The 12,514-nt window shown below is 35.6% G+C and overlaps 1 protein-coding gene across 6 annotated transcripts in view; it reads left to right on the forward strand.

The window, feature by feature from the left end:
• The window catches only part of PKN2 (protein kinase N2), a 206,798-nt gene that overhangs the window by 165,559 nt on the left and 28,725 nt on the right, over positions 1–12,514 (forward strand). For all 6 annotated transcript variants that reach the window (XR_010321433.1, XR_010321434.1, XM_010591133.3 and 3 more), the window contains 3 exons: positions 4,893–5,069; positions 9,565–9,627; positions 11,083–11,159. Coding sequence is in view for 4 of the 6 variants with exons in the window: in XM_010591133.3 (XP_010589435.2) it covers positions 4,893–5,069; positions 9,565–9,627; positions 11,083–11,159 (317 nt within the window). In the remaining 2 variants the exon portion in view is untranslated. The remainder of the gene's footprint in view (positions 1–4,892; positions 5,070–9,564; positions 9,628–11,082; positions 11,160–12,514) is intronic.

The following is a 12,514-nucleotide window of genomic DNA, read 5'->3' on the forward strand; positions in this document are numbered from 1 at the left end:
AAAGCAACATTCTTCCAGGAATGAAAAATATTTGACCCTTCTGTTGTTGCAATTATGAATAGACTGAAGATGGGATTAAAGATTTGCTTTAATCATCTGCTTATGTAACGTAAAAACATAGCTCAAAGCATGTATGTGGGGTTCAGAATATTTTATTAGTATCCAACAAAATCCTCTCTTAAATAGTTGTAAGTATCAAGAATGAGTTTTACCTTGATGTGCTTGAAGAGTATAAGAAAATTTTTTAAATAAATAGAAAATAATAATAATTTTTTTTATAGAAGTCAAAAATAAATGGGCAAATCCAAAAGAGAAAGCTTTTTTACATAAATGAAAAAACTCAATCTTTTAATGTCTGTTCTAATTTTAAACACATCCCATTAATATTAATGGAAACACATTAATAGGAACAATTTGGTATGTCTATATGGCACTTACTATAATATAGCCTATATTATATTATCCTATCACTAACAGCATTGTACTTCAGGATAGATCTTGAAATGTTCCTTTTGATGATGAATGCAATGCCATATTCCTTTTCAATTTGTCATTCTTGGCATAGTAGACCATATGACTGTCCAATTCAAAATGACCAATACCCGATATTTCAGCTCACTGTTGTCGTTAGGTACTGTTGAGTCAGTTCTGACTCATAGCAACCCCATGTACAACAGAACGAAACACAGCCCAGTACAACAGAACGAAACACAGCCCAGTCCTGCGCCATCCTCATAATTGTTGCTATGTTTGAGCCCACTTTTGCATCCGCTGTCATATTTTGAGTGTCTTCTAACCTGAGGGGCTCGTCTTCAGCACTCTATCAGACAGTGTCCTGCAGCTATTAACAAGGTTTTCACTGGCCAGTTTTTTCAGACATAGACTGCCAGGTCCTTCTTGCTAGTCTGTCTTAGTTTGGAAGCTCCACTGAAACTTGTCCATCATGGGCGATCCTGCTGGTATTTTAAATAACGGTAGCATAACTTCCAGCATCACAGCAACGTGCAAGCCACTACAGTACAACAAACTGACAGACAAGTGATGGCTGTTTCTAAGTAAGAATGTTATTGTAATGCCTCTTCACTCAGCCACTTTTTCTTGCCAATTCATAATTCAAGACAACAGAATAGGGCTGGGAGTATATTTTTGGCATCATAGAACAAAACACAGCTACGTAGCTCATACAGAATTCAATCCGTGGCCTTAGCCTTATTAATGACGTGGGTTTCTACTGACTAAAATAGGTTAATGTAGTTTTTAAGTTTCTAGCATATCTAATAATAATCTGAACTATGAAGGAAGTGCACAAAAAATGTTAGGATGGAGCTGTCCATTTAGTCGCAGAGACAAGACACAAATACATTAAATATGTAAATAAGAGGCTTGACATATTTGAGTTAGAAATAAGCAATACAGGCAATAGCAGTTCACTGAAAGGAGGAAATCATGGTAAGCTGATTGATTTAAGTGAGGCTTTATAAAAGCAGTTGAATCTGTGCTATTCTTTGACAGACAAAAGGTATTTGGGAATATGGAGAGGAGAGAAAGGACAATCTAGACAGAAGTGTTCTGGACAGAGTGAATAAAGTTTTAAAAGTTTGAATAGGATTGGATTGTTCCATGGACCCATAAAGAGAATGTACTAATTAAGTAAGATTGGGACAAGTTAAAGACCCTTGTGGAGTGGCTTTTGTGTGTGTGTGCTATAAAATACTTAAAATTATTTTAAGGCCTTTGTCCTTTTTCTTTGTCCTAAGATATCTATCCACTATTGCCAGTCCTCATCAACTTCAGTTTTAATGAATAACATAACACCCTTAAAACCATTTGAAGAAGTATTTTATCAGCGAGTTTCAATCTTTTACACCATTTACATCTTCAACATAGGTCTGACCTAACACCTCTCGTTGCAAATAATGATTCTCAACAAGCACCTCATCCAATTGAAAAATAGTACTCACTCATAAATACAAACCGTTGACAAAGACTGTGTTTGTCATCTGTTGTTGTTAGGTGCCGTAGAGTTGATTTCAACTTGTAGGGGCCCCATATGACAGAGTAGAACTGCCCCATAGGATCTCCTATGCTATAATCTTTACAGAAGCAGGTTACCACATCTTTCTGCTGCAGAGCCGCTGGGTGAGTTCCAACTACTGCTTGGCTGCTAACCTTAACCGTTGTGCCACTAGGGTTCCTCGTTGTCATCTACTTGAACCCAAAACATTGTACCAGTTTTGTCTGATTCATCTGGATATTTAATCTACATTAGCCAAAATTAGGATTACCTTCATAAACCAGGCATTTTAATACCCATTTTATAGCTCTTGCCCAAAGCAATTTTTAGGACATTATTATCCAATAAAATTTAGGTGGTGATGAAAATAATGGAAGCTATTACCTTTCCTTTTAATCTTCTATGAATTTATTTCTCTTAATGTTTGAATTTGTGGTAACATTTAGAAATTTGGCCAAAACTTTCAAAAAATATGTGTAAACACGAGCTTAAGGTTTTTAAAACAATTACAGTGGAGTTTCTGTTTCTAACTATGTATAAAATTCAGAACAGACTGTGTGAAGTCAAGGGGTAGGAGTTCATCTAGAATGTGACAGTATTAAATGGAGCTGTATTTACTATCAGTATTTAAAAATGAACAGGTATTTGGGTTCATAACCCAAAAGACAACTATACTAACAGAGCATTAAAAATTCTATACTGCTGGAAGCGCCATAGACATATCCAAACTCCCTGAGGGACCGAATTGCTGGGCTGAGGGCTGTGGGGACTGTGGTCTCAGGGAACTTTTAGCTCAGTTGTCATAACATAGTTTATAAAGAAAATGTTCTACATTCTAATTTGATGAGTAGCTTCTGGGGTCTTAAAAGCCTGTGAGTGGCCATCTAGGATACTGCACTGTTCTCACCCCTTCAGGAGCAAGGAAGAATGAAGAAAATTAAAGATACAAGGGAAAGGTTTGTCCAGAGGACTAATGGACCACATCTACCATGGCCTCCACCAGACTGAGGCCAGTATAACTAGATGGTGCCCGGCTACCACCACTGACTGCTCTGACAAGGATCACAATAGAGGGTCCTGGACAGAGCTGGAGAAAAATGCAGAACAAAGTTCTAACTCAAAAAGAAAGATCTGACTTGCTGGCCTGACAGGGACTGGAGAAACCGTGAGAGTATGCAACATGGACATCCTTTCAGCTCAGTAACGAGGTCACTCCTGAGTTCATCGTTCAGCCAAAGATGGACAGGCCCATAAAACAAAACGAGACTAAAGGGGCACACTGTCCCAGGGGTAGGGACCAGGAGGTGGGAGGGGACACAAAAGCTGGTAATAGGGAACCCAAGGTTGAAAAGAGTGTTGACATGTCGTAGGGTTGTCAGCCAGTGTCATAGAACAATATGTGTACTGACTGTTTAATGAGAAACTAGTTTGTTCTGTAAACCTTAGTGTAAAGTACAATGAAAAAAAAAAAACTTTTTTTTTAACTCCATGCTGCTTTATACAACAGGTAGACTTTTAAATGTCTTCAAAATTATATTCATTTTTTTTAGATTCATTGCAGCACAGTTTGGGAACCCAAATAAATACTTTATCTTTGAAATTAGTATTTTTTTTAATTAGTTCTTTCTCAGAAGACCCAAAAGAGAGCAGGATCATTGTCTTCTGACATCGGAGTTTTATTTTGGCATTTTGGAATAAACAAACAAATGAAAACTAAGCAGAATTTTCCCTTAAAAAAAATTTAATGATGTCAATTTTTGGCTCTAATCTCAAAAATAAAGAATGTGTGTATTTTCTTTTAGAAACATGAATATCTAATTATTAAGAAAGTATGACCTGTTGGTATCTTTATTTTGGTCAAGTACTGAAAGTAAATCAATTAAAGTTCGATTTAAATAATATTTTGCCTAGTTTTCTTCTACTTTGAGTTTTAAGTCAAGTTGATTAAAAAATGTTTTCAGGGAAGAAACAATGATTTGTTTTGCCGTTTGGGTAGAATTAATGTTTCAGAGTCAATTCATTTGACCTCTGTTCTTTGTAGCAGCTAGTCATAATTCTTAGAGGGAAAGTTTGTGATCACAGTAGATTTTCCTGTGTTATTATAGAAAAATTACATAACTCTGAAGTAGCTTCCTTGAAGAATGCTGTAGAATTCTCTATGTAGCCATTTTATTTTCCATAATTTAGGTTTATTTTAGTAAACTTCACTAAATAAAATCTATTTTAATTTTTTAATTAAAAAATTTTGAGTCAGCCTTCTAAATTAAAATTTTATGCAGAATTAAACCAGTTATATCTATACCTTTCAACAGTATGTTTTATGTAATAAATTGAATATTTTAGTTTATGAATTATAAATACTATCCTTGAAATAATCTTGGTCACAAGGTCTAAAATTTTTAGATTATGCTTAAGGTCGCTATGTTCTCTGATCGATTCTTGATAAAATTTCATGATTCATCTCTAATTACGCCCTTTTTTAATTAAATATATTGGCTATAAAAAAGGGCGTAATTAGAGATGAATCATGGAATTTTATCAAGAATCAATCAGAGAACATAGCAACCTGAAGCACTGGGGTTCGGGTTTTATAGCCAATATCCATATGCTGCATGCTACTCTTATCAATATGAACTCTATAATCATTATATTATGCTAATGATATTTTAGTTTTAATCAAAATATTTCAATTAAAGTTGTTTATATCAAGTAGAAGGTTTGCATACCATATATAGGAAAACTAAGATGAGTTTTATGGGTTTAAGAGTATAATAGTTCAGAAATTTTCTTATTTTAGGGTTTAGTAATTTTCCAAGAATGTTATTTGCAACTAGAGCTTTTTTTTTATCTATTGATTTTTAAATGTTTTCTTTTGCAGCCTCATGTGTGAAAAAAGAATCTTTGAAACTGTGAATAGTGTAAGACATCCCTTTTTGGTGAACCTTTTTGCATGTTTCCAAACCAAAGAGCATGTTTGCTTTGTAATGGAATATGCTGCCGGTGGGGACCTAATGATGCACATTCATACTGATGTCTTTTCTGAACCAAGAGCTGTGTGAGTATGCTTTAGACATTTCTGTAGTTTTCCCATGACTGATTTCTTTCTGGAAAGGAAAAGAGCTTCCGTGAACTTTAGAGCTTTTTACTGGAAAATGTATCTCTGCAAGCAATATTAGAGCTCCTTACTTAACCTTTTTGCTATGCATAGATGTCTTTACTCTTTTGTCCATGTTGAAAGTATCATAGATTAGCCTAAATCTCACTTGATAATTTAGATACATAATTTGGGTTCATTTTAGTAAATTTTCATCTTTTTTTTCTATTAGATTTTCTCCTTAGGGAATGCCATTGAGGCCCATGGCTTTCAATACAAACGATGCCCTAATATCATTGTTAAGTGAAAAAACAAAGTGCAGAACAGTCTGTAGTATATATCTGTATAAAATATTTATATTTACATTTTTAAGGGAATTTTAAAAATACATAATGGTATTTGCTTGCCTGTGCTTATGATGTCTCTGAAAGAATACAAAAGAAATTGGTAGGTAAGCCTTTATTGCCACCAAGGAAAGGGGTAGAAAGCAGACATTTCACCCTAAAACCTTTTTTGTAGTTTTCGAAGTTGATATATGGTGGTTTTGCTCATTCAAATAAATAATAGTAAACACTTGAAATATATATATCTGTATTATTATCCCAGTTTTATAGCTCTTAACTGACATTTGTGTAGTACTTTTACTCCTTCATTTAATTCTCATCGTACCCATTAGAGGTATATAGAGCAGATAGTAGTAGTACTGTCATTAACTTTCAACATTCAGATAAGGAAATAGGGATTAGTGCTAATGGGTAGTTAAGCATTCAAAAAGGAGGCAAAAGCCAAGAAGTAGAGAAAGACTACCAATAATTGATTTTCTGAATATAAAAAAATCAAAAGCAGGGCATGTTCATCATGCTGGCACTGTGCTAACTGCCAGGGGAATTTGTTTTTGTTTTGTTGTGCTTTGTTTTTGTTTTTTAAAGCAATAGGTATTGCAGTTCTGCCTTAATAGACATTTATTTTTCTGAGGATACAAATCATATACAAATGAAACAATTATGCCCAGTGAAATTCATGGATAAAATGCTACATTGCAGTACCTCAAAGCTAATCAATCCTCTCATCATTCAGGTCTCAGCCCAAATGCCGTTTCTTTAGAAGGTCCTTTTCTGAGTGCCCTATCCGAAATACCACCACTCTACTAATCTTGAAATCAAGTCTGTCTGTTCTACTTCCTATTGTGTTTTTTTCATAGCACTTTATTTCTACCTGAAATCATCTTGTTTGTATTTTGTTTTGTTTTTTTTACGTGTGTGTGTGTGTGTGTGTGCGCTTTAGCTAAAACTTTACGGAGCAAATTAGTTCTCATTCAACAATTTTGTACATAAATTGTTTTGTGACATTGGTTGCAATCCCTACAGTGTGTCACCACTCCCCTTCCACACCCCACTTCCCCATTTCTGTCCATTCTTTTTTCCTGTCCCGTTCTATCTTCTCATCACTGCTTTTGGGCAGGTGTTGCCCCATTGGTCTCGTATACGTGATTGAACTAAGAAGCACGTTCTTCAGGTGTATTACTGTTTTTTTTTTTTTTTATAGACCTGTCTAAGTTGGTTAAAGGGCAAATTTGGGAGTGGCTTCAGTTCTGAGTTGAAAGGGTTTCTGGGGGCCATAGTCTCAATGGGTCCTCCAGTCTCTGCCAGACCAGTAAGTCTGGTCTTTTTTGTGTGAATTTGAGTTTCATTCTGCATTTTTCTCCTGCTCTGTGTGGGACCCTCTACTGTGATCCCTGTCAGAGTGGTTGGTGGTGATAGCTAGGCACCATCTAGTTCTTCTGGGCTCAAGCTGGTGGAAGCTGTGGTACTTGTGGTCCATTAGTCCTTTGTACTAATATTTCCCTTATGTCTTTGATTTTCTTCATTCTCCGTTACTCCAGATGGGATGAGACCAATAGATATACCTTAGATGGCTGTTCGCAAGCTAAGACGCCAGACGCTACTCACCAAAGTTGGATGTAGAATATTTTCTTTGTGAACTTTGTTATGCCAGTTGACCTAGATGACCTGCATGACCATGGTCCCCGGCCCTCAGCCCCAATAACGCAATCCTTCGGGGTTTGGATGTGTCTGTGAAGCTTCTGTGTGTGTTTTATGTTTTTGTTGAGTGCCCCCCCCTCACTAAAGGGAGGAACAAGGACCATGCCTATCTTGTTTACCAGCAAAGCACTTAGAAGAATGCCTGACACATAATAGGCAATCAGTGAATTTTTATTGGTTGAGATTATGGAATCAAAATTAGTTTTGATTCCTAGCCTTGCTATTTTCTAGCTAGCTACGTGTCTTTAAACAAATTACGTACTCTCTGAACTTCATTTTCTACTTTTGTTAAATATCTTAAAGGCTTGATTTGAAGATTAAGCTGATAAATGAAAATATTTAACATGGCACCTGTCATATATAAGCACTCAGTAAAGTATATTTTTTAAATAGTGTATCCAGTTTATTGACAAAGAAATCAAGATATTTTTATAATTGTTATAATGTTGTCTTGCCACTGAAATAAGTTCACTAAAAAATTATGTATAAAAATAACTGCCTTAAAACAATTCTAGATCACATTTGTTAAAGCAGACTTCAGCTAAATTTTTTCATTTCTGATAATTATATAAGATATAATGTATAATCAAATATTTATAAATAATACATTTTAAAATTCTCCCAAGTTTTGGTCCCATTTTTTAAAAATAAACACAAAACACTACTGTATTATCTACATCTACATATAAATGTATTCTAAAAGTTTGTGACAACATATACCAAATGGATAAGAGTAATTATCTCTATGGATGGTAGTGGAGTTGGGATGAGATAGAGAGTTAGATGAATGACATATTGATAATAATTATATTTTGTAAAGAGAAAATTCATGTATTCCTTGTATGATTAAGAATTAATTCTCCTAACTATCTCCTTACAGGCTATTTTATACTGAAGACAGATCTTCGTTTTAAAATTTATTCATTTATTTATTCCCTTCCTCCCTTATTGAATAAGTCTACTGTGTTTCAGACATTATGCTAGGCTTTTAGGATAAAGCCAAAAAAAAAAAACCAAACCTGTTGCCATCGAGTCAATTCTGACTAGGTATTTAGGATATAACTCTGAAAAAGATAAACATGGACCTAGCCTCAAGAGCTAATTTTCTAGTTTGGTCCGAGTTTTCTTGACATTCAAACTAATGTATCCAATTTTCGGTCTCTCTGCCTGCCTCATAAGCAATGCAAAGTCAACATGTCTAAGGCGAAACTCATTTTTTCCATAAAATTTTAGCTATTTCTATATTTCTTTACCTGTTCATTCTACCTTGAGCATCATCCTCAGCTCTTCCCTCTCCCTCATGCTCTACAGCTAATGAGTCTCCAAGCCTTGTCATGTTAATTTTTAACTTTCCCGTGACTCCATCTCTTACCCTCTTTGTTGGCCCCACTACTTTGGAGGTTGTCATGGTCTTCCATCTGTACTATTATAATAGCCTTAACCCAAACCCACTGCCGTCGAGTTGATTCCGACTCATAGCGACCCTGTAGGACAGACTAGAACTGCCCCGTAGAGTTTCCAAGGAGCTTGCCTCTGTACTTCTACCCCAACCTCTACACTGTTGTTGTTAGGTGCCGTCGAGTTGGTTCTGACTCATAGCAACCCTGTGCAACAGAACAAGCTGCCTGATCCTGCACCATCCTAGCAGTCACTGCCACGTTTAAGCCCATTGTTGCAGCCACTGTGTCAGTCCATCTCGTTGAGGGTCTTCCTCTTTTTCGCTGACCCTCTACTTTACCAAGCTTTATGTCCTTCTCCAGGGACTCGTCCCTTTTGACAACATGTCCTAAGTGTGTGACACTACTATCAGAAAAATCTCTTTAAAATATAAGTCTGACCATTCTCCCCTGATTAAAATAGTTTGATTCTCTATAACTAAAACATTTCAGTTTCCATAATATGACAATCGAGGTTGTTCACAGCATGACCCCAGCCTGTCTTTCAAGCCTCATCCCCCACTTCTTCTTCCCCACTTACACAAATCCATTACTCTAGTCACACCAGACTTGTCATTGTTTGTCAAACATGTTATGCTTTTTATACTTCTGTTCCATTTTCATGCTTTTCCCTCTTAGAGGAATGCCTTATATCTCCCCCCACAATACTTTTACCTGTCACTCTTCCCTTCTGCACTTACGGCTCATTGTAATTGTTCTTGCAGAACCAGATCAAATATCTGCTCTAAAGTCTTGAGTGACTGTACCAGAGTTAGTGGCTTTTAGTGGAGAGACTGTATTTTTCTCATTTTAATTTCTCGCCATAATCTAGCGCAATGTCTGGCACATAGTAAGTACTGGATAAATATTTGCGAAATTAACTAACTACAGAGTTCATCTTTGAAGCATAAAAATATAAACTGGGATCCAAGAACGGCAAAATTTATTAAATTTCTTTTGATTTAATTCTTCGAACAGATTTTATGCTGCATGCGTAGTTCTTGGATTGCAGTATTTACATGAACACAAAATAGTTTATAGGTAAGTAAGTTTTTGATACATTCTAATAGTTTGCTTTTGTGTGAATTAAAGATAATTAAGAAGGATATTTTATGTTTAGCCAACTTATTTCTCTTTCATATGTGATCCAAAACCTAAAAACTTCAAAATTCCATTTAGAAAGACATGTGGTTAATATAACTAAATGATGAGCTTTTGTTCCTGATCCTCCCTAATCAGTCAAATTATGAGTCAGCCTATCATAACAGAATTCACCATTGATACTCACCCTAGTGAATATTTTGCATTTAACTGATACACTGCAGAAAACTACTCTAAACCACTCAAAATGTGTCCATGATGAGATAAGTAACTTGTTTCAGAGTGTAAGATATCACATTGCTTCCTTCATGAAGAAAGTCATGCTATCAGCTGGACCTAATGACATAGCAGTGTACCTAGTGACATAGCTGATTTATGTACTAGCATAAGCTGCTTATCGAATTGCAGACCAATAACAAATAGTTCATTGCCTAGCAGCCTATGAATAGCACTGCTCTGTTGTTATTGTTCTTAGGTGCCATTGAGTTTATTCCGACTCATAGCAACCCCATATGACAGTAGAACTGCCCCATAGGGTTTCCTTGCATGTAATCTTTATGGAAGAAGATTGCCAGATCTTTCTCCCATGGAACCACTGGGTGGGTCTGAACCACCAACTTTTTGTTAAGTACTTGCACCACCAGGGCTCCTTAGCAGTGCTCTAGACTCGATTATCAGATCGAGTAACACTACTTAAGACTAAAGAAATTATAAGAAGGCCATCCAGAATTAGGAGGCTAACCATTTAACATCAGTTTAGTGGTAGAATTCTCATCTTCCGTGCAGGAGAGCCAGGTTCGATTCCTGGCCAATGCACCTCATGCGAAGCCACACCCATGTGTCACTGGTAGCTTCCGTGTTGCTATGATGCTGGACAGGTTTCAGCAGAGTTGCCAGACGAAGATGGACTAGGAAGAAAGACCTGGTGATGTACTTCCAAAAATTAGCCACTGTAACCTTATGGATCACAAAAGTCCATTCTGCAGCCGTTCATGGGAATGATGCAGGATCCGCAGCATTTTGTTTCATTGTGCATAGGGTCACCATGTGTTGGGGGTCGACTAAATGGCAGCTAATAACAACACAGTAAACACAGGTTTATTCAAACTTCAAGTTTCCTTACCTACTTAAAAAGATGAAATATTTCTTTTTTAAATATATTATTCCTTGTCTGTATAACAGGGAAACTATTATGCAAAGTAAAAACTTGACAAAAGAAAAATTAACATTTATAATACAGTATTTAAATCTCAAGTCATAACTTGGAGAACCTGTTTTTAGTAAAGAGAATATAGGGCTCCTGTTGAAATGATTTTTTTTTTTTTTTTTACTACATTATCTACTGACATTATTGATTTTTTTTTTTTTTTTTGTATTTTCTTTCATCCTGAACAGAGATTTGAAATTGGATAACTTATTGCTGGATACTGAGGGCTTTGTGAAAATTGCTGATTTTGGTCTTTGTAAAGAAGGTAATTGGATGTTTAAAGTTCCTTTTCTAATAGGTTGCTATTTCTTTGTGTTCTGGTAGTTTTTGGATTTGTCCATGGAAAGCCAAATATATTTTGAACTTTGGTTTATTCTCTATTAAGACATTGTGGATTGTTCATGTAACCTAATTACCACATTACTAAGAATTTATTCTATGAATGTAAATGTGTTTAGGTTCCCAGAAATCATAGCGTAAGACTAAGATTCTCTATGTATGATTAATAATTCTTTCACTGCTCTAATAAAAGTGTTAAACACCTAATTGTTCACTCTACTGGGACTGTACAGAGTGAGTTATATAGGCTAAATAACTTCTTTCCAGCGTTTTTAAGACTTTTAACATTTTCATATAGAAAAAAATATGTATATATGTCTATCAGAATTGCTTCCTACATATTCGGAAGTAAATAAATAAGTAAACTGGGAAAATTTGAAGTCGGAGTTACCAGGGTTGAATCCACCTCTGCCACGTACCTACTGTGTGTCTTTGGGCAAGCTTTTTTTTAACCTTTTTGGGTCAATTTTCTCAACTATAAAATCCGTGTAACCCCTCATGTTTAGGAGTACTAGGAACATCAGAAATAAAACATCTAGCACAATGCCTAACATATAGTAAATAGGTATTCTTATCATTACATTTAATACACTATTATTATTGTAACTAACTGTCTTCCCCTCTACATTGCTGGCTTCTTGTTTCTAACTTAGCTTTGTTTCCATAGCATGTATAGCACAGTGCTTGGCACATTGTAAGTATTCAGTAAATGTTCAGTTAATAAGTAATTGGGTGAATTAATGAACTATGTAAATATATGTCTACACACTGACCTTCTAATTGTTGAATCCAGTAAAAACTGTTTCTCCTTTTGGACTTTTCTGTACTGGACATTGTTGTTTTAAATTCTTTTATTCCTTAGGGTCTGTTCTTTGTCCACTGCTCTTCACTGTAGTGTCGAATTATCAACTATATTCTGATCACGCCCCAATCTCTTACTTACCCTGTGAGTTCCAAACACATATATTCAACTAGCTGCCCAACATATCTACCTGAATTGTCAATAGGCATCCCAAACCTATACAAACAAAAATAGTTTCTTCTCTTCAAGTGGTCTAGCTCTTAGTTGATGGCACTGTCTCCCACTGAAAATGTGTAATTATCCTGGACTGTATCCTCTCTTCATTCAGTTATTCACCGAATTCTGCTGATGTGCCCCTCCTGAATATTTCTTAAATGTGTCCTTTCTCCTACTACTGTCAAACAGTGTCTTTTTTTGACAATACCACTGTAGTAGCTTCCTCACCATTCTTTCCTGTCTCTAATCTTTTTCTCCTTCAA

The sequence above is a fragment of the Loxodonta africana genome, chromosome 3 (genome assembly GCF_030014295.1).
Source record: "Loxodonta africana isolate mLoxAfr1 chromosome 3, mLoxAfr1.hap2, whole genome shotgun sequence".
NCBI classification, from domain to species: Eukaryota; Metazoa; Chordata; class Mammalia; order Proboscidea; family Elephantidae; genus Loxodonta; species Loxodonta africana.